The sequence below is a fragment of the Entelurus aequoreus genome, linkage group LG19 (assembly GCF_033978785.1).
Source record: "Entelurus aequoreus isolate RoL-2023_Sb linkage group LG19, RoL_Eaeq_v1.1, whole genome shotgun sequence".
In the NCBI taxonomy this organism is placed as follows: Eukaryota; Metazoa; Chordata; class Actinopteri; order Syngnathiformes; family Syngnathidae; genus Entelurus; species Entelurus aequoreus.
In genome coordinates, this window is record NC_084749.1 from 49,451,368 (window position 1) to 49,474,997 (window position 23,630).

The 23,630-nt window shown below is 37.6% G+C and overlaps 1 protein-coding gene across 2 annotated transcripts in view; it reads left to right on the top strand.

Annotated features, from left to right (window-relative positions):
- negr1 (neuronal growth regulator 1) overlaps positions 1–20,770 on the top strand; it is a 366,662-nt gene extending 345,892 nt beyond the window's left edge. For both annotated transcript variants that reach the window (XM_062028624.1, XM_062028625.1), the window contains one exon: positions 19,002–20,770. In XM_062028624.1, the coding sequence (XP_061884608.1) occupies positions 19,002–19,099 (98 nt within the window). In that variant the 3' untranslated portion in view covers positions 19,100–20,770. The remainder of the gene's footprint in view (positions 1–19,001) is intronic.
- Positions 20,771–23,630: the final 2,860 nt, after the last annotated feature.

A 23,630-nucleotide genomic window follows, 5' to 3' on the forward strand; every position in this document is an offset into this window, starting at 1 on the left:
TTTAGCTGAAACTACATGTTTTAGCTGAAACTACACATTTTAGCTGAAACTACACATTTTAGCTGAAAATACATGTTTAGGCAAGGCAAGGCAAGGCAAGGCAACTTTATTTGTATAGCGCTTTTCATACACAAGGCAGACTCAAAGTGCTTCACAGACAACAAAGTGAAATGAAAGAAAATTAAAGCAAAATTAAAATGCAGACAATAAAAATAAAAACAGTGCAGACGTTAAAAGTTAAAAGATTAAAAGATTTAGCTGAAAGCTAAGGTGAACATAAAAGTCTTCAGTCTAGTTTTAAAAGTAGTGAGAGTTGGGGAGAGTCTGACATCTTCAGGAAGTTTATTCCAGCTATGTGTTGCATAGTGACTGAATGATGATCTCCCTTGATTTGAGTTTACTCTTGGAACCGCTAACAGATTGGTCTCAGAAGATCTTAGTGATCTAGAGGGCGTATATAGTGGGAGCATATCAGTGATATACTTGGGCCCTAGACCATGTAGTGATTTATATGTGAGCAGGAGGATTTTGAAATCTATTCTCTGATGTACAGGGAGCCAATGTAAGGATTTAAGAATTGGTGTAATGTGCTCACATTTTTTGGTCTTTGTTAGAACTCTAGCAGCAGCGTTCTGAACAAGCTGTAGCTGCCTGACAGTTTTTTTGGGAAGACCTGCAAGGAGACCATTACAATAGTCTAGCCTACTGGTAATAAAGGCATGTACAAGTTTTTCTAAGTCTTGAGCTGACATGAGCCCTCTAAGTCTTTTTACATTTTTGAGGTGATAGTAGGCCGATTTTGTTACTGATTTGATGTGACTGTCGAAATGTAAATCAGAATCTAAAATAACCCCAAGATTTCTGGCTTTATTTGAGGTTTTCAGGGACAGTGATTGAAGGTGTTGGATGACTTTAAACCTTTCTTTTTTAGCACCAAAAACAATTATCTCAGTTTTATCTTCATTTAGTTGTAGGAAATTTTGGCACATCCAGTGTTTGACTTGCTCAATGCACTGGCACAGAAGATCTATGGGGCGATAGTCATTTGGTGATAGCGCTACATAGATTTGGGTGTCATCGGCATAGCAATGATGGTCAATGTTATTATTTTGCATGATTTGTCCTAGTGGGAGCATATAGATGTTAAATAAAGTCGGCCCCAAGATTGAACCTTGGGGGACTCCACACGTTACGTTGGTTGGTTCTGATACAAAGTCACCAATGGAAACAAAATAGTTCCTATCTTGTAGATATGACTTGAACCAGCTTAAAACTGTGCCTGAGATCCCCACCTAGTTTTCCAACCTGTCCAAAAGTATTGAGTGGTGGACAGTGTCAAATGCAGCACTGAGGTCCAAAAGCATTAATACTGAAGTTTTGCCAGAGTCTGTGTTTAGACGGATGTCATTTATAACTTTAAGAAGGGCCGTCTCTGTGCTATGAAGAGGTCGAAATCCTGACTGGAAGTTGTTGTGGCAGCCAGTAGAAGCCAAGAAGTGATTTAGTTGTTGGAGGACAACTTTCTCAATTATTTTACTTATGAATGGTAGATTTGAAATTGGTCTGTAGTTGTTGATAACAGAGGCATCTAGGCTCTGCTTTTTTAGAAGAGGTTTAATGACTGCAGTTTTGAAAGCCTTCGGGAAATTGCCCGATTGAATAGAATTATTAACTATTTGCAAGATGTCTGTTGATAGGCAGTCAAAAACATTCTTAAAGAAGTTGGTAGGTAAAACATCAAGGCAGCAGGTGGATGACTTTAGAGCTGTCACCGTTTCCACTAGAGTTTTAGAGTCTATGGCATTAAAGCTTGCCATCATTGCTGTGTTACTTTTGCCTAAATGGGGTGGTGATCCAACTTTTTTACTTGAGATATTGATGGTGCGTCTGATGCCTTCAATTTTATCAGTATAAAAGAATGCAAACTCATTGCATTTCTGCGTGGAATGGAGTTTAAGCTGAAACTACACGTTTTAGCTGAAACTACATATTTTAGCTGAAACTACACGTTTTAGCTGAAACGACATGTTTTAGCTGAAACTACATATTTTAGCTGAAACTACACGTTTTAGCTGAAACTACATGTTTTAGCTGAAACTAAATGTTTTAGCTGAAACTACATGTTTAGCTGAAATTACACATTTTAGCTGAAACTACATGTTTTAGCTAAACTACACATTTTAGCTGAAACTACATGTTTTAGCTGAAACTACACATGTTAGGTGAAACTACACATTTTAGCTGAAACTACATGTTTAAGCTGAAAATACATGTTTTAGCCGAAACTACATGTTTTAGCTGAATCTACACATTTGATCTGAAACGACATGTTTTAGCTGAAACTATACGTTTTAGCTGAAACTACATGTTTTAGCTGAAACTACACATTTTAGCTGAAACTACACATTTTAGCTGAAACTACATGTTTAAGCTGAAACTACATGTTTTAGCTGAAACTACACATTATAGCTGAAACTACATGTTTAAGCTGAAACTACATGTTTTAGCTGAAACTACACATTTTAGCTGAAACTACATGTTTAAGCTGAAACTACATGTTTTAGCTGAAACTACACATGTTAGCTGAAACTACACATTTTAGCTGAAACTACATGTTTAAGCTGAAAATACATGTTTTATCTGAAACTACATGTTTTAGCTGAAACTACACATTTGATCTGAAACGACATGTTTTAGCTGAAACTACACGTTTTAGCTGAAACTACATGTTTTAGCTGAATCTACACATTTGATCTGAAACGACATGTTTTAGCTGAAACTACACGTTTTAGCTGAAACTACATGTTTTAGCTGAAACTACACATTTTAGCTGAAACTACATGTTTAAGCTGAAACTACATGTTTTAGCTGAAACTACACATTTTAGCTGAAACTACATGTTTAAGCTGAAACTACACATTTTAGCTGAAACTACACATTTTAGCTGAAACTACATGTTTAAGCTGAAACTACATGTTTTAGCTGAAACTACACATTTGATCTGAAACTACATGTTTTAGCTGAAACTACACGTTTTAGTTGAAACTACGTGTTTTACATAGTTTCAGCTGAAACACGTAGTTTTAAGTTTTTTTGGAACATGTATACAATTTCAATATGACGTTTAAAAAAAACAGGTACTTTTTAGAGGCGGTATCGCACCAAATATGATTAATTAGTATGGCAGTATTTTACGATTACCGGTATACCGTACAACCCTACCACAAAGCCACTGAGCGGGTGATCGAGTCGAGCTGAAGGCTGAAGTCTGCCTTCAATCGTAGCCCCCCCAACCCCCCTCCTCCCCTCCCCCGCTCACTCACACAGCTATCAGGTGACCCCCATCGCTTTCTCATTTCCCGCCCTCATCGGCAGCCCGCCGCTGAGACGGGTCATTAGAGCGGCGGATCCAAAGAGCCCTCCGCCGGGTGTTGATGAATGCCCCGGGTAAGGCGGCGTGTGCGAGGGAGCGGGGGCGGCGCCGCGAGCCAGTTAAATGATCTCCGAAGGCTATTTTGATAATGGAGGCTTTTCATTACTTAGCGTAATGCAAACGATCGGTGAGGCTAATGAGCTTGAAGGTGCACCCGGACGAGGACTCAGAGGAACGCCAGTCCAGGTCTCGGGTGCTGCAAGAGCAGGATTACAGAGGGTCTGCCACAAGCGATACTTGTCGATACTGGACACAAGGCCTTGGACTCAGTCCGAGGACCACACATTCCGAGAGGGTTGATTCTAGAGATCGACCCACTATATTATATATTTGGCATTTTGACGTATATCGTTATCGGCCTCAGTATCTGTCTTTTTTTGTCATTGTCATGTTACAACTACAACAAACTCCATCAGCAGAAATAATATATACACATAAAATACCAATATTACTGTTCAAAAAGTAATAAGTCAAGTACACTCAAGCACTTTTTCTATTGGTCACTTCTACACTACTTTGCTTCTGCTTTGATTTTTTTTTTAAAACATGTTTTTTTGCCGGGGAAATCCATGTTTTGTCCTTCTTTCACACAATCCGCTTACATTTTGTTTGGTACATATATGTGTATATATGTACATACTTATATATACCAAGGCCTTGGACGTTTTATCTAAAACTACATGTTTTAGCTGAAACTACATGTTTTAACTGAAACTGCATGTTTTAGCTGAAACTGCATGTTTTAGCTTAAACTACATGTTTTAGCTGAAACTACATGTTTTAGCTGAAACTACACATTTTAGCTGAAACTACACATTTTAGCTGAAACTACATGTTTTAGCTGAAACTACACGTTTTAGCTGAAACTACACATTTTAGCTGAAACTACATGTTTTAGCTGAAACTGCATGCTTTAGCTGAAACTACACATTTTAGCTGAAACTACATGTTTTAGCTGAAACTACACATTTTAGCTGAAACTACATGTTTTAGCTGAAACTACATGTTTTAGCTGAAACTACACATTTTAGCTGAAACTACATGTTTTAGCTGAAACTACACATTTTAGCTGAAACTACATGTTTTAGCTGAAACTGCATGTTTTAGCTGAAACTACATGTTTTAGCTGAAACTACACATTTTAGCTGAAACTACATGTTTTATCTAAAACTACATGTTTTAGCTGAAAATACACATTTTAGCTGAAACTACATGTTTTATCTAAAAGTACATGTTTTAGCTGAAACTACACATTTTATCTGAAACTACATGTTTTAGCTGAAACTACACGTTTAAGCTGAAACTACACGTTTTAGCTGAAACTACACATTTTAGCTGAAACTACATGTTTTAGCTGAAACTACACGTTTAAGCTGAAACTACACATTTTAGCTGAATCTAAACGTTTTAGCTGAATCTACACATTTTAGCTGAAACTACACATTTTAGCTGAAACTACACGTTTTAGCTGAAACTACACATTTTATCTGAAAATACATGTTTTAGCTGAAACTACACCTTTAAGCTGAAACTACACATTTTAGCTGAAACTACATGTTTTAGCTGAAACTGCATGCTTTAGCTGAAACTACACATTTTAGCTGAAACTACATGTTTTAGCTGAAACTACATGTTTTAGCTGAAACTACACATTTTAGCTGAAACTACATGTTTTAGCTGAAACTGCATGCTTTAGCTGAAACTACACATTTTAGCTGAAACTACATGTTTTAGCTGAAACTACACATTTTAGCTGAAACTACATGTTTTAGCTGAAACTACATGTTTTAGCTGAAACTACACATTTTAGCTGAAACTACATGTTTTAGCTGAAACTACACATTTTAGCTGAAACTACATGTTTTAGCTGAAACTGCATGTTTTAGCTGAAACTACATGTTTTAGCTGAAACTACACATTTTAGCTGAAACTACATGTTTTATCTAAAACTACATGTTTTAGCTGAAAATACACATTTTAGCTGAAACTACATGTTTTATCTAAAAGTACATGTTTTAGCTGAAACTACACATTTTATCTGAAACTACATGTTTTAGCTGAAACTACACGTTTAAGCTGAAACTACACGTTTTAGCTGAAACTACACATTTTAGCTGAAACTACATGTTTTAGCTGAAACTACACGTTTAAGCTGAAACTACACATTTTAGCTGAATCTAAACGTTTTAGCTGAATCTACACATTTTAGCTGAAACTACACATTTTAGCTGAAACTACACGTTTTAGCTGAAACTACACATTTTATCTGAAAATACATGTTTTAGCTGAAACTACACTTTTAAGCTGAAACTACACATTTTAGCTGAATCTATATGTTTTAGCTGAATCTACAAATTTTAGCTGAAACTGCACATTTTAGTTGAAACGACATGTTTTAGTTGAAACTACATGTTTTATATATTTATATATATTATATTGATATATATTATATATATTTGGCATTTTGACGTATATCATTATCGGCCTCTTTTTATCAGTATCTGTCTTTTTGTGTGTGTCATGTTACAACTACAACAAACTCCATCAGCAGAAATAATATATATTCACATAAAATACCAACATTACTGTTCAAAAAGTAATAAGTCAAGTACACTTAAGCACTTTTTCTATTAATCACTTCTACACTACTTTGCTTCTGCTTTGATTAAAAAAAAACATGTTTTTTGCCAGGAAATCCATGTTTTGTCCTTCTTTCCCACAATCCGGTTACGTTTTCTTTGGTAAGCCAAGGCAACGAACAATCCTCCCGTCCGCAGCGTGGGCTCGTGAAAGTAGCGCCCCGAGTTTCATGATCCGTCATTCATCTCTTCTGCGTAGCTTTAAAAAAAACAAGTTTTTTTGCCGGGAAATCCATGTTTTGTCTTTCCTTTCCAACAATCTGTTCACGGTTTGTTTGTTTCGCCACGGCAAACAGACAAATCCTCCGTCTGCAACACTCGCATTGCGGGCTCATTTAAAGGAGCGCCACAAGTTTCATGATCTGTCATCCGATGAAATAATAAGGTGAGGCAGCAGCTCACACGTTCTCGTACTTTCTGTAAGTACCATGAATAATTGACGTCAGCCATTGTTCTGATCTAATAATTGACTGTAATCATATTTTTTTGCCGGGAAATCCATGTTTTGTCCTTCCTTTCCCACAATCTGTTTACGGTTTGTTTGTTTCGCCGCGGCAAACAAACAAATCCTCCGTCCGCAACACTCGCATGGTGGGCTCATTTAAAGGAGCGCCACGAGTTTCATGATCCGTCATCCGATGAAATAATAAGGTGAGGAAGCAGCTCACACATTCTCATACTTTCTGTAACATCCAGTAAGAGATGACGTCGGGCATTTTGAAACATGTCTCAACTATAATCTACATTGTTTTTATTGTGTAATTCTTAGCATTTTACCGCTATTAAGTATGGCGTATTGGTTGACTACTCGTCGTGGTAAAAACACATCACCAGACGTGGCGAGTGTTCATCAAGTATGCAGCGTTTTAAAGACCTGGTGTGCACTTGTGGGTGAGGTGGGACCACAGGACCAAGGACACTGAGCTCAGGAGTGTCCTCCGGGAGGTGGGGATGCTGCCTGGCTGGCGTCCATCCTAACGACCTGCGAGGAGGAGGAGTGGCCTGAGTCCAGGGCTGAGTCATCACTCGCCATAGAGGCTTCTGGAAGGCACGATGTCTCACTTCTTCTTGCAGTGACACTCCATAGGCAGCATTGAGATGTCATTTCCAAAACACAACGTTGACATTGACAAGATCACAACATGATTTCAATAACAATATTCATATTTGTGTACACTTTTATTTTTGTGGGCTTCACAAAGTTTTATTTTCAACTGTATTTGAACTTTTTTTCACATTTGCCTCTTTTTATTTTTATATGTGTGTGTATATACTGTACATATATATATATATATATATATATATATATATATATATATATATATATATATATATATATATATATATATATATATATATATATATATATATATATATATATATATATATATTTTTTTTTTATATATATATATATATATATATATATATATATATATATATATATATATATATATATATATATATATATATATATATATATATATATATATATATATATATATACTCATATATGTAAATATTGATATATATGTTTGTATGTATAGGTATAGATATAAACATATATATGTATGTATGTATGTACAAATGTATATATACAGTATATGTATGTGTGTATATACATACGTATGTGCGTGTATATATATATATATATATATATACACGCACATACGTATGAATATACATATTTATATATATATATATATATATATATATATATATATATATATATATATATATATATATATATATATTTATAGTTTTTGTAGGGGGAAGAAATTTGGCGTGACACAGCACACCACAACACAACAGACGAAGAAGAAAAAAATAAAAAGATGGCAACGCCGCCAGCAAACGTGGTACGCGACAAACTAAATAAGGGAATACTAAAGACCAGGGAAAAAAATAATAATAGTCAACACTTTCTTAATGGAAATGACAATAATATTATAATAATGATGAATAATATTATCACGCATTAATATCTCTTAGCCTCTAATGCGTGGCCAAGAGATATTAATGCGTGGCACGCATTGAATGTCTCTGCTGCATTGGATCAGTCTCCTTTCTTTAACAGGCAAAAGCTTTCTAACCTCACTAATGCCTTGCATCGTCTATATTACATATATAACAACGGGCGGTTGGCGGGTGGTGGGCGGGTGTGGTTTTGATAAAATGTTAGTTCGGGTGGATGACGACTTTTTTGATGCGTTTGCGGATAAAATAATTGCCTATCTGCGCAACTCTAATATATATACATATATGTACATACATGTGTATACACACACACATATACACTACCGTTCAAAAGTTTGGGGCCACATTGAAATGTCCTTATTTTTGAAGGAAAAGCACTGTACTTTTCAATGAAGATAACTTTAAACTAGTCTTAACTGGAAAGAAATACACTCTATACATTGCTAATGTGGTAAATGACTATTCTAGCTGCAAATGTCTGCTTTTTGGTGCAATATCTACATAGGTGTATAGAGGCCCATTTCCAGAAACTATCACTCCAGTGTTCTAATGGTACAATGTGTTTGCTCATTGGCTCAGAAGGCTAATTGATGATTAGAAAACCCTTGTGCAATCATGTTCACACATCTGAAAACACTTTAGCTCGTTACAGAAGCTACAAAACTGACCTTCCTTTGAGCAGATTGACTTTCTGGAGCATCACATTTGTGGGGTCAATTAAACGCTCAAAATGGCCAGAAAAAGAGAACTTTCATCTGAAACTCGACAGTCTATTCTTGTTCTTAGAAATGAAGGCTATTCCACTAAAGTGTTTGGGTGACCCCAAACTTTTGAACGGTAGTATATATATATATATTGTTGCGTTTGACCAGATGTTCCTCCAAGTGGGATGTAAAACGCTGGTCAGTCCCAAGTTCCTTAGATGACATATAAACTGAACTCAAAGGTACCACCAAGCACAGAATAGGTATTTTGTAATTTATTGTCAAATATTTGAGAATAGAGACCAGCCTCGAACAACACATACAAATGCGTAGCCCAAGTTGATCTGGCATTCCAAAGGAAAAAGCAACTCTTTTCACACAAAGAAAGCCCCCATCTCCCCCATATATATATATATATATATATATATATATATATATATATATATATATATATATATATATATATATATATATATATATATATATATATATATATATATACCGGTATATATATATATATATATATATATATATATATATATATATATATATATATATATATATATATATATATATATATATATATATATATATATATATATATGTGTGTGTGTGTGTGTGTGTATGTATGTATATGCATGTGACAAAACTGCAGTGTGGGCAGATTTGTGCGTGATGAAGGAGGAAGAAGGAGATGAAGGAGAAGGAAAAAAAGAAGGAGACATGTCCCAATAGAACATTTGAAGCTGATGGCTGAGGTCCAGAAGAAATCATGGAATCAGTTTTTGTCATTTTCAGGACTTTTGACTGGTGCAGAATGGAAGGTGTTCCTTTGTTGCAGTCAGTCAATAGAAGGAAGATGTTCCTTTGTTGCAGTCAAACAGTCAATAGAAGGAAGATGTTCCTTTGTTGCAGTCAAACAGTCAATAGAAGGAAGATGTTCCTTTGTTGCAGTCAAACAGTCAATAGAAGGAAGATGTTCCTTTGTTGCAGTCAAACAGTCAATAGAAGGAATATGTTCCTTTGTTGCAGTCAAACAGTCAATAGAAGGAAGATGTTCCTTTGTTGCAGTCAAACAGTCAATAGAAGGAATATGTTCCTTTGTTGCAGTCAAACAGTCAATAGAAGGAATATGTTCCTTTGTTGCAGTCAAACAGTCAATAGAAGCTTCACTCTGGTCTTAGAACATAGTTTGTCTGCAGCACCTCCTTCATGATGGACTGTCTTTATTGGCGTTCCTGACAATTATTGCTGCTTTTTGCCTTCCATTTGCCTCCTTGCCTCCTTGCCTCCTTGCCTCCTTGCCTCATTGGCTCCTTGCCTCCTTGCCTCCTTGCCGCCCAGCATCACAGTAATGTTGCTGTGAGCCACTTGCAGCTTGGGGAGTCAATTAGTTAGAAACAACACCGAGAGCTTCTTCTACCTGCGCAGATAAGTGCTGGTGAAGGTGAGATGTTCAATATGTGCATGAGGAGCAGGCCCAATGGTGGCTGCGCTCGCAGGACCGTTGTCATGGCAACCCTCTCCTCTCCTCTCCTCATCTCGCTCGCCCCAAAACGCTGTGATTATCCTGCGGCGTGGATTGGACGAGAGCAGCCAGGAGACAAACATAGAACAGAAGTGGAGGCAAACATCCAAACATGCTCTCTAAATGATACTTTCAATTTCTATTTTGTATCTCTTTTACTTATAGCACTTTTATTTCTATTGTATATCTCTCCCTGTGTCATGTTGCACTTTAGTTTATATTTTATATCTCTCCCTGTGTCATTTTGCACTTTTATTTCTATTTTATATCTCTCCCTGTGTCATGTTGCACTTTTATTTCTATTTTATATCTCTCCCTGTGTCATGTTGCACTTTTATTTCTATTTTATATCGCTCCCTGTCTCATGTTGCACTTTTATTTCTATTTTATATCTCTCTCTGTCATGTTGCACTTTTATTTCTATTTTATATCTCTCCCTGTGTCATGTTGCACTTTTATTTCTATTTTATATCTCTCTCTGTCATGTTGCACTTTTATTTCTATTTTATATCTCTCCCTGTCTCATGTTGCACTTGTATTTCTATTTTATATCTCTCTCTGTCATGTTGCACTTTTATTTCTATTTTATACCTCTCCCTGTCTCATGTTGCACTTTTATTTCTATTTTATATCTCTCTCTGTCATGTTGCACTTTTATTTCTATTTTATATCTCTCCCTGTCTCATGTTGCACTTGTATTTCTATTTTATATCTCTCCCTGTCTCATGTTGCACTTTTATTTCTATTTTATATCTCTCTCTGTCATGTTGCACTTTTATTTCTATTTTATATCTCTCTCTGTGTCATGTTGCACTTTTATTTCTATTTTATATCTCTCTCTGTCATGTTGCACTTTTATTTCTATTTTATATCTCTCCCTGTGTCATGTTGCACTTTTATTTCTATTTTATATCTCTCTCTGTGTCATGTTGCACTTTTATTTCTATTTTATATCTCTCTCTGTGTCATGTTGCACTTTTATTTCTATTTTATATCTCTCTCTGTGTCATGTTGCACTTTTATTTCTATTTTATATCTCTCTCTGTGTCATGTTGCACTTTTATTTCTATTTTATATCTCTCTCTGTGTCATGTTGCACTTTTATTTCTATTTTATATCTCTCTCTGTGTCATGTTGCACTTTTATTTCTATTTTATATCTCTCCCTGTGTCATGTTGCACTTTTATTTCTATTTTATATCTCTCTCTGTGTCATGTTGCACTTTTATGTCTATTTTATATCTCTCTCTGTGTCATGTTGCACTTTTATTTATATTGTTATACATCTCTTAGTGTCATGTTGCACTTTTGTTTATATTTTGATACATCTCTGTGTGCAGTAGTGTGTACAGGCTATAAAATAGTGTGTACTATTAGTGTGTACAGGCTATAAAATAGTGTGTACTATTAGTGTGTACAGGCTAAAAAATAGCGTGTACTATTAGAGTGTACAGGCTATAAAATAGTGTGTACTATTAGTGTGTACAGTCTATAAAATAGTGTTTACTATTAGTGTGTACAGGCTATTAAATAGAGTGTACTATTAGTGTGTACAGTCTATAAAATAGTGTGTACTATTAGTGTGTACAGTCTATAAAATAGTGTTTACTATTAGTGTGTACAGGCTATTAAATAGAGTGTACTATTAGTGTGTACAGTCTATAAAATAGTGTGTACTATTAGTGTGTACAGTCTATAAAATAGTGTGTACTATTAGTGTGTACAGTCTATAAAATAGTGTGTACTATTAGTGTGTACAGGCTATTAAATAGAGTGTACTATTAGTGTGTACAGGCTATAAAATAGTGTGTACTATTAGAGTGTACAGGCTATAAAATAGTGTGTACTATTAGTGTGTACAGTCTATAAAATAGTGTTTACTATTAGTGTGTACAGGCTATTAAATAGAGTGTACTATTAGTGTGTACAGTCTATAAAATAGTGTGTACTATTAGTGTGTACAGTCTATAAAATAGTGTGTACTATTAGTGTGTACAGTCTATAAAATAGTGTGTACTATTAGTGTGTACAGGCTATTAAATAGAGTGTACTATTAGTGTGTACAGGCTATAAAATAGTGTGTACTATTAGAGTGTACAGGCTATAAAATAGTGTGTACTATTAGTGTGTACAGTCTATAAAATAGTGTGTACTATTAGTGTGTACATTCTATAAAATAGTGTGTACTATTAGTGTGTACAGGCTATAAAATAGCATGTACTATTAGAGTGTACAGGCTATAAAATAGTGTGTACAGGCTATAAAATAGTGTGTACTATTAGAGTGTACAGTCTGTAAAATAGTGGGTATTATTAGTCTGTACGGACTATAAAATAGTGTGTACTATTAGTGTGTACAGGCTATAAAATAGTGTGTACTATTAGAGTGTACAGGCTATAAAATAGTGTGTACAGGCTATACAATAGTGTGTACTATTAGAGTGTACAGGCTATAAAATAGTGTGTACAGGCTATAAAATAGCATGTACTATTAGAGTGTACAGGCTATAAAATAGTGTGTACAGGCTATAAAATAGTGTGTACTATTAGAGTGTACAGTCTGTAAAATAGTGGGTATTATTAGTGTGTACAGGCTATAAAATAGTGTGTACTATTAGAGTGTACATGCTATAAAATAGTGTGTACTATTAGAGTGTACAGTCTGTAAAATAGTGTGTACTATTAGAGTGTACAGGCTATAAAATAGTGTGTACTATTAGAGTGCACAGTCTGTAAAATAGTGTGTACTATTAGAGTGTACAGGCTATAAAATAGTGTGTACTATTAGTGTGTACAGGCTATAAAATAGTGTGTACTATTAGAGTGTACAGTCTGTAAAATAGTGTGTACTATTAGAGTGTACAGGCTATAAAATAGTGTGTACTATTAGAGTGTACAGTCTGTAAAATAGTGGGTATTATTCATGGCCGTGTTGCGTGTGATCTACTAAGACTGCGTGTGCACTCAAAAAGTGATGCAGAGGATTTTGCGTGTACTCTACGTGCACCACCATGGAAACACTCATTTACTGCGCAGTGGTGTCATCATACCTGTGTGCCAGGTGTTGAACCAGCAGCACATGTCTCTAATCTTAACAAAATGTTCCTGAATCACAAATGGAGACAACACAAACGTGTTTAGCACACTGACAGACACGTCATTCTGTGCGCCAGGCTGTGGATCGCATCACCAATGACTCAAAGGCACAAAAATACACAATAAAAAAACATATATATATATTTAATATATGGTAATATATTTCCTGACTAAGACAACAAACAACATTAAAACAAATGTTGCCAGACACCAAAACACATTAATTGAAAACCTTTTATTCAGCCCCTTAAGTCGCCCAGCATTTATAAACATTATAAAAGGATGTTGCTGAATTGACAATATGTCTAATAGTTGTATTTCTGGGCGTCCAACATGTTGACACACACACACACACACACACACACACACACACACACACACACACACACACACACACACACACACACACACACACACACACACACACACACACACACACACACACACACAGGACATGAAACTGTGACTTTGCACGTCCTTCTCACGCATGCTAAATAAATCACTAAGTAGTGCTGGCAAAACGCTGATGAGTGTTGATAAATCATATTGCGTGTGCTAAATCATTCCCATCTTCTACTCCCAGTATTGTGGACGTTTTGATGAGCGGCATATATTTTGCATATTCATGAAGACAGAGACACAAACTTGTTGCACGCCTTGTTCTGCTCACGAGTTTAGGCCATCGGCTTTGTGTGCTATCAAGTTTGCACGTGTTTTAGTACACGCAAACATTTAGTACATCAGGCCCAACTGCACAAAAACATGTATCGTGCAACATATCAACACACTGGTGGTTTTTTCTATTTGTCATGTCGTGTGTGTGTGTGTGAGTGTGTGTGAGTGCGTGTGTGCGTGTGTGTGTGTGTGTGTGTGTGTGTGTGTGTGTGTGTGTGTGTGTGTGTGTGTGTGTGTGTGTGTCTACATCAGAGGAGTTACATGGTGCACTAATTACATGGCCGTGTAAATAGAGGCACCCTGCTGATGTGGTGTTGCAACACACACACACACACACACACACACACACACACACACACACACACACACACACACACACACACACACACACACACACACACACACACACACACACACACACACACAAGTGATTTCCCCTGGTGGAGCTTGGCTTGTTTGCCATACCTCACCGTGTGTGTGTGTGTGTGTGTGTGTGTGTGTGTGTGTGTGTGTGTGTGTGTGTGTGTGTGTGTGTGTGTGTGTGTGTGTGTGTGTGTGTGTGTGTGTGTGTGTGTGTGTGTGTGTGTGTGTGTGTGTGTGTCAGACTGACTCACCACTGACAATGAATCAACACACAAACATTGTGTGCAACGCAAGTGACAGCACTGCTTCCTGTATGCTACTATTTTCTGGTCCCCTCACCTGTTCCTGGTCGACAATCAGGGGACACACCTGTCTTTGGTTGGCCATCAGGGGACACACCTGTCCCTGGTTGGCATTAAGGAGACACACCTGTCCCTGGTTGCCAATATAAAGACACACTTGTTCCTGGTTGTCAATATAGAGACACACCTGTGCCTGGTTGGCAATCAGAAGACACACCTGTCCTTGGTTGTCAATATAGAGACACACCTGTGCCTGGTTGTCAATCAGAAGACACACCTGTCCTTGGTTGTCAATATAGAGACACACCTGTGCCTGGTTGGCAATCAGAAGACACACCTGTCCTTGGTTGTCAATATAGAGACACACCTGAGCCTGGTTGTCAATCAGAAGACACACCTGTCCTTGGTTGTCAATATAGAGACACACCTGTGCCTGGTTGTCAATCAGAAGACACACCTGTCCTTGGCTGTCAATATAGAGACACACCTGTCCCTGACTGTCAATATGGAGACACACCTGTCCTTGGTTGGCAATCAGGAGACACACCTGTCCTTGGTTGGCAATCAGGAGACACACCTGGGCCTGGTTGTCAATATGGAGACTCACATGTCCCTGGTTGCCAATATAAAGACACACTTGTTCCTGGTTGTCAATATATTTGATGATTTTACTGAACTATTGTCTAGCATCTCCACTGACTTTGACTGCCTGGTTATAACTGGTGATTTTAATTTTAATTTTCATATTGACGATTTAAATGACAAGGGCGCAAAAGAACTTTTTACTATTTTAGACACATTTGAACTGTCTCAACATGTGAAAGAGGCTACACATTATAAGGGACACACTCTGGACCTGATTATCACAAAAGGTCTCAATGTTTCTGATGTTCTTGTGATTGATCCTTCATTGTCTGATCATTTCTGTGTTTTCTTTAATATTTCTGTAATTCCGGACACACAAACAGAATCAAAGAATGTCAAAAAGCGGTACATAAATGAACATGCTAATGTCCTCTTTAAAAAGGCCATCTCCTCACTACCACCTCTAAACCCATGTCATGCTGATGATCTTGTAAGCAACTTTAATTCCAAAATTGTGAATATCATAGATATCATTGCACCTGTTACAGTTAAAACGATTTCTGGCAAGCAAAAGGCACCCTGGAGAAAATCTGCTGCTGTAACAGCCCAGAGAAGAGAGTGCAGGAAGGCTGAACGAATCTGGCGGAATACAAAACTTCATATTCACCATGACATCTATAAAGAGAGCCTCCAGGCCTACAATTTAGTCTTAAAAAGTGCTAGAGAAACATTCTTCTCCAATATCATAAACAGCAACACAAATAAGGCCAAAACCCTATTCACAATCGTTGACAGACTGACTAAACCCCCAACACAAATACCAGCCGAACTCCATTCCACGCAGAAATGCAATGACTTTGCATTCTTTTATACTGATAAAATTGAAGGCATCAGACGCACCATCAATATCTCAAGTAAAAAAGTTGGATCACCACCCCATTTAGGCAAAAGTAACACAGCAATGATGGCAAGCTTTAATGCCATAGACTCTAAAACTCTAGTGGAAACGGTGACAGCTCTAAAGTCATCCACCTGCTGCCTTGATGTTTTACCTACCAACTTCTTTAAGAATGTTTTTGACTGCCTATCAACAGACATCTTGCAAATAGTTAATAATTCTATTAAATCGGGCAATTTCCCGAAGGCTTTCAAAACTGCAGTCATTAAACCTCTTCTAAAAAAGCAGAGCCTAGATGCCTCTGTTATCAACAACTACGGACCAATTTCAAATCTACCATTCATAAGTAAAATAATTGAGAAAGTTGTCCTCCAACAACTAAATCACTTCTTGGCTTCTACTGGCTGCCACAACAACTTCCAGTCAGGATTTGGACCTCTTCATAGCACAGAGACGGCCCTTCTTAAAGTTATAAATGACATCCGTCTAAACACAGACTCTGGCAAAACTTCAGTATTAATGCTTTTGGACCTCAGTGCTGCATTTGACACTGTCGACCACTCAATACTTTTGGACAGGTTGGAAAACTGGGTGGGGATCTCAGGCACAGTTTTAAGCTGGTTCAAGTCATATCTACAAGATAGGAACTATTTTGTTTCCATTGGTGACTTTGTATCAGAACCAACCAACGTAACGTGTGGAGTCCCCCAAGGTTCAATCTTGGGGCCCACTTTATTTAACATCTATATGCTCCCACTAGGACAAATCATGCAAAATAATAACATTGACCATCATTGCTATGCCGATGACACCCAAATCTATGTAGCGCTATCACCAAATGACTATCGCCCCATAGATCTTCTGTGCCAGTGCATTGAGCAAGTCAAACACTGGATGTGCCAAAATTTCCTACAACTAAATGAAGATAAAACTGAGATAATTGTTTTTGGTGCTAAAAAAGAAAGGTTTAAAGTCATCCAACACCTTCAATCACTGTCCCTGAAAACCTCAAATAAAGCCAGAAATCTTGGGGTTATTTTAGATTCTGATTTACATTTCGACAGTCACATCAAATCAGTAACAAAATCGGCCTACTATCACCTCAAAAATGTAAAAAGACTTAGAGGGCTCATGTCAGCTCAAGACTTAGAAAAACTTGTACATGCCTTTATTACCAGTAGGCTAGACTATTGTAATGGTCTCCTTGCAGGTCTTCCCAAAAAAACTGTCAGGCAGCTACAGCTTGTTCAGAACGCTGCTGCTAGAGTTCTAACAAAGACCAAAAAATGTGAGCACATTACACCAATTCTTAAATCCTTACATTGGCTCCCTGTACATCAGAGAATAGATTTCAAAATCCTCCTGCTCACATATAAATCACTACATGGTCTAGGGCCCAAGTATATCACTGATATGCTCCCACTATATACGCCCTCTAGATCACTAAGATCTTCTGAGACCAATCTGTTAGCGGTTCCAAGAGTAAACTCAAATCAAGGGAGATCATCATTCAGTCACTATGCAACACATAGCTGGAATAAACTTCCTGAAGATGTCAGACTCTCCCCAACTCTCACTACTTTTAAAACTAGACTGAAGACTTTTATGTTCACCTTAGCTTTCAGCTAAATCTTTTAATCTTTTAACTTTTAACGTCTGCACTGTTTTTATTTTTATTGTCTGCATTTTAATTTTGCTTTTATTTTCTTTCATTTCACTTTGTTGTCTGTGAAGCACTTTGAGTCTGCCTTGTGTATGAAAAGCGCTATACAAATACCTGTGCCTGGTTGGCAATCAGAAGACACACCTGTCATTGGTTGTCAATATAGAGACACACCTGTGCCTGGTTGTCAATCAGAAGACACACCTGTCCTTGGTTGTCAATATAGAGACACACCTGTGCCTGGTTGTCAATCAGAAGACACACCTGTCTTTGGTTGTCAATATAGAGACACACCTGTGCCTGGTTGTCAATCAGAAGACACACCTGTCCTTGGTTGTCAATATGGAGACTCACATGTCCCTGACTGTCAATATGGAGACACACCTGTCCTTGGTTGGCAATCAGGAGACACACCTGGGCCTGGTTGTCAATATGGAGACTCACATGTCCCTGACTGTCAATATGGAGACACACCTGTCCTTGGTTGGCAATCAGGAGACACACCTGGGCCTGGTTGTCAATATGGAGACTCACATGTCCCTGGTTGTCACTTTGGAGACACACCTGTCCTTGGTTGTCAGTCAGGAGACTTACCTGTTCCTGATTGACTATCTGGAGATACACCTGTCCCTGGTTGTCAATCAGGAGACACACCTATGTCTGGTTTCCAACAAGGAGACACACCTGCCCCTGGTTGACAATCAGGTGACTTACCTTTCTCTAGTTGTCAATCAGGGGACACGCCTTTTCCTGATTGACAACTAGGAGACTTAACTGTCCCTGACTGTCAATATGGAGACACACCTGTCCTTGGTTGGCAATCAGGAGACACACCTGTCCCTGGTTGTCAATCAGGAGACACACAAGTCCCTGGTTGTCAATCAGGAGACACACCTTCCCTTGGTTGTCAGTCAGGAGACTTACTAATTGTGAAAAGAGCTGAACTACTGTTATCAGTTATAGAGGTATTGGAAAAGAAGATGATTTAGTAATGCCCTTTGACATATCATTTAATGATGACTTGACATGAAATGATTACGTATATTATTATTATTATATTATTACGTATATATTAAAGTTGATATTTGCTGATTCATTGGTCCATTCCAACTAACCCCAACTTATCCTCTTCTTGGTCTACAGCGCCCAACACCGCCCCCTACGGGAGCACAGGAAGTGCGCACGCCCCGCTGGCCTGTCGATACCTGGTCCTGGCTCTCACCTTGATGGGCGTGTACTAGCGGGGCTCACCAGGGCAAAGAGATTGTCCACGGTTTTTGGCCCCGAGACCGGAATCCAATCGGGCGCAGTTTGGCGAAATACAAAGAGGAAGAAAATAATCAGTACTTTTTTTTTTTCTCTCTCTCTTTTTGTCATGGTGAACTTCATGTAAATAATCTTTTTTTTTAATTTTCTGATTGATGGATGAATCGGCCCCGCCCCCTCCTCCCTCACGTCCAATCGTATCGCACGCTCAGCTTCTCTCGCGTGACATTCGCATCCGTTTATCTCTGCGACGAGAAGGAAGGGAGTGTGCCCTCCGTTATTAGCGATTAGCATAACAATCTTTTTTTCAAGTGGGAGGAAGAAAGAGGAAAACACTTTTAGTAAAGTCACTTCTTTGGTTCCTTATCAACTCCTCTCTTTTACAAAAGGAAGTCAAAAGACGTTGGACATGATTTGTTGTCTTCAAAATATCCACTCAAGCTTTTTGTTTCGGTTTGTGTCTTCGTCATTTAGCGCAGGGGTGTCCAAGCTGCTGCCATATTAGCATGTACTTATATGACCCGATCCAAACAACCTTCCTAGTCATGGGGTTCAAAAAAAAAAACATGGTCACAACCTGCTCACTTAACTTTGCGGATGTAACAAGAAATGTCCAAGCACAACACATCATTCAACATCACACTCATTTAAATCCACTTATATTACCCGATCCAAACAACCTTCCCTAGTCATGGCGTATAAAATAAATACAAAAGTGCAAAAAACACAAAAAGTCAACACACATGATCACATATAACACAACCTGCTCACTTAACTTTGTGGATGTAACAAGAAATGTCCAAGCACAACACATCATTCAACATTGCACTCATTTAAATCCACTTATATGACCCGATGCAAACAACCTTCCCTAGTCATGGCGTAAAAAAAAATAAAAAAATAAATGCAAACAACACAAAAAGTCAACACACACGGTCACACATAACACAACCTGCTCATGTAACTTTGTGGATGTAACAAGAAATGTCCAAGCACAGCACATAATTCAACATTGCACTCATTTAAATCCACTTATATGACCCGATCCAAACATCCTTCCCTAGTCATGGCGTGAAAAATAAATACAAAAGTGCAAAAAACACAAAAAGTCAACACACATGGTCACACATGACACAACCTGCTCACTGAACATTGGGGATATTATTTAAAAAATGTCCACGCACAGCACATAATTCAACAGCACACTCATTTAAATCCACTTATATGTCCCAATCCAAACAACCTTCCCTAGTCATGGCGTAAAAAATTAATAGAAAAGTGCAAAAAACACAAAAAGTCAACACACATGTTCACACATAACACAACCTGCTCATGTAACTTTGTGGATGTAACAAGAAATGTCCAAGAACAGCACATAATTCAACATTGCACTCATTTCAATCCACTTATATGACCCGATCCAAACAACCTTCCCTAGTCATGGCGTTAAAAAAAAAAAGAAGCAAACAACACAACAAGTCAACACAAATGGTCACACATAACTGAACTTTATGGATATTATAAAAAAAAATGTCCAAGCACACCACATAATTCAACATTACACTTATTTCAATCCACTTATATGACCCGATCCAAACAACCTTCCCTAGTCATGGCGTTAAAAAAAAAAATTAAAAAAATGCAAACAACACAAAAAGTCAACACACATGGTCACACATAACACAACCTGCTCACTAAAGTTTGTGGATATTATACAAACATGTCCAAGCACAGCACATAATTCCACATTACACTCATTTGAATCCACTGATATGACCCGATCCAAACAACCTTCCCTAGTCATGGCGTTAAAAAAAATGCAAACAACGCAACACAAATGGTCACACATAACTGAACTTTGTGGATAATATAAAAAAATGTCCAAGCACACCACACAATTCAACATTACACTCATTTCAATCCACTTATATGACCCGATCCAAACAACCTTCCCTAGTCATGACGTTAAAAACAAAAAAAGTGCAAAAAAACACAAAAAGTCAACACAAATGGTCACACATAACACAACCTGCTCACTGAACTTTGTGGATATTATAAAAAAAAATGTCACAGCACATAATTCAACATTACACTCATTTAAATCCACTTATATGACCCGATGCAAACAACCTTCCCTAGTCATGGCGTGAAAAATAAAGTGCAAAAAACACAAAAAGGCAACACACATGGTCACACATAACACAACCTGCTCTTTTTTCTTTTTTTTTTAAATGTCCAATCACAACACATAATTCAACAGTACACTCATGTCACTCCACTTCAATGCATGATGGGAAAAATGCGGTCTCTTGATATTTTTGATTGATAACAAACCTTTGAGGATGGAATCGAACTTTCACATACTCTCAATATTCAATTATATGAATTGTATATCCATTATATTAACATAATATCCACACATATATATGTACGGTCTATATATATATATATATATATATATATATATATATATATATATATATATATATATATATATATATATATATATATATATATATATATATATATATATGTACACACAATGCGGCCCTGAAGTCAATAAGTTAGGACACCCCTGATTTAGTGATTAATAGCATAAGAAGATTTCCCAAACACCCTGATGGGTTGTTACAACTGACCTGAAAACCAGAAAAAAAGGTGCTGAACTCCTATTTCTTTGACCAACGATTGCATGCTGCAACTCACCTTAGAGTCCTGATGCGTTCAAGTCGGCTGGGAAGTCTGAAGCCACAGCCGGGAAATGTCCCAAACAAACATAAACAACAACAACAACACGTTGTGTTTGTGGCATTTCACCCTGAGCTTTTCTTCCGGGCACTCACGCAAACACTGGACCGTGACAAAGACTTTTTTTCTTTTTTCTTTTTTCTTTCAATCAGCAGACGAGCAGCTTGGAAATATTTGAAGTAAGTTAGCAAAAAAAAATGATTTTTGTGGACAACAAATTCCCCCCCCCCGCAAACGTTAAGACTGTGAGTCCTTTCAGAAGGGGGCGGGGCCACGTTGAGAACAGCGGGGTTTTTTTTCTCCAAAAAGTCTCCTCCCACATTTGTCACTCGTGGCCTTCTTTGGGCAAAAGGACATGAAAAAAGGTTCCGAAGACTCGTCAAACATAGCAAGAAAGTGGCAAAGTTGGCAACTCTCTGGCGGACCGCACGTCTTATCATGGAAACTTGACTTCACCCCCTTTTCTAGAAACATAGACTCTTGTCCGGTCGACGTACGATGAAATATCTTTAACGCTTGCGCTCACCCAACTAAACACGATGTAGCAACACAAACGTTCCCCGTTTTTGTTTCCCCTACTCCAGCCAATCAAAATGTACGATTGTGGACCATCTCCATCTCCGTGTCCGATGCCTTATTAGGAAGGTCCGTTTGACAAAAGGTGAAACGTGGAAGCGCCGACCTTCTGGTGACCTTCTGGTGAGACGGTCCAAGCACAAACACTGTTAGCACTTCGCCCGAGCGCTAACTTCCTTCCGAGGGTTTGTTGAGAAGTTGCACCAATATAGCAGTATTACTGTAGAGCAGATGTGTGTGTAGAAGTGTGTGTGTGTGTGTGTGTGGGGGGGGGGATTATAGAACCTTCTATCCTTAGAGCCAGTGTGTGTGGTTGCTGTTCTGACAGTCGCCGTGCTGGAAAGGAAGCTGCATGTCCAAGTTCACAAGTCATTTGTTCACTTTTTTTATCGCCATCTGCCGCCTATCAAATGTTGTCTTTTGCCTGCTGCGTTTTATACCGCTTGTCACTCTCGGGGTGCTGTTGAGTCGCGGAGCAAGGGCGTGTGAGGATTTGGGGGATTCCATCCGATTCCTGGGCTGATGATTCGGTTCAGAATCGATTCTCAATTCAGATTGATTCTTGCAATGTAATATTTGGTATAATAATTCACTTGTTCACATCAGGTTACAAGTTAGAACATTTCATTCAGGTTGTATAAAGATGGCCTAAAAACTATTTTTTTTGTGTCTTTGGTAAAAATGATGAATCGCTTTAGAATCGGACTAATAAGAATTGCGATTCGAATGTGAATCCATTTTTTTGTGCACCCCAAATAAGGCTGTGAATGTTTGGGTACCTAATGAGTAGATCCGATTCCTGGGCTGATGATTCGATTCAGAATCGATTCTCAATTCAGACCGATTCTTGCAATGTAATATTTGGTATAATAATTCATATTTTCACAAATTTTTTAAATTAATTTCAATTGTTTTTTTTTGTGTCTTTGTTAAAAATGATGAATCGCTTTAGAATCGGACTAATAAGAATTGCGATTCGAATGTGAATCCCTTTTTTTGTGCACCCCAAATAAGGCTGTGAATCTTTGGGTACCTAACGAGTAGATCCGATTCCTGGGCTGATGATTCGATTCAGAATCGATTCTCCATTCAGACCGATTCTTGCAATGTAATATTTGATATATTAATTCTAATGAGACTTTTTCACATCAGGTTACAAGTTAGAACATTTCCTTCTGGTTG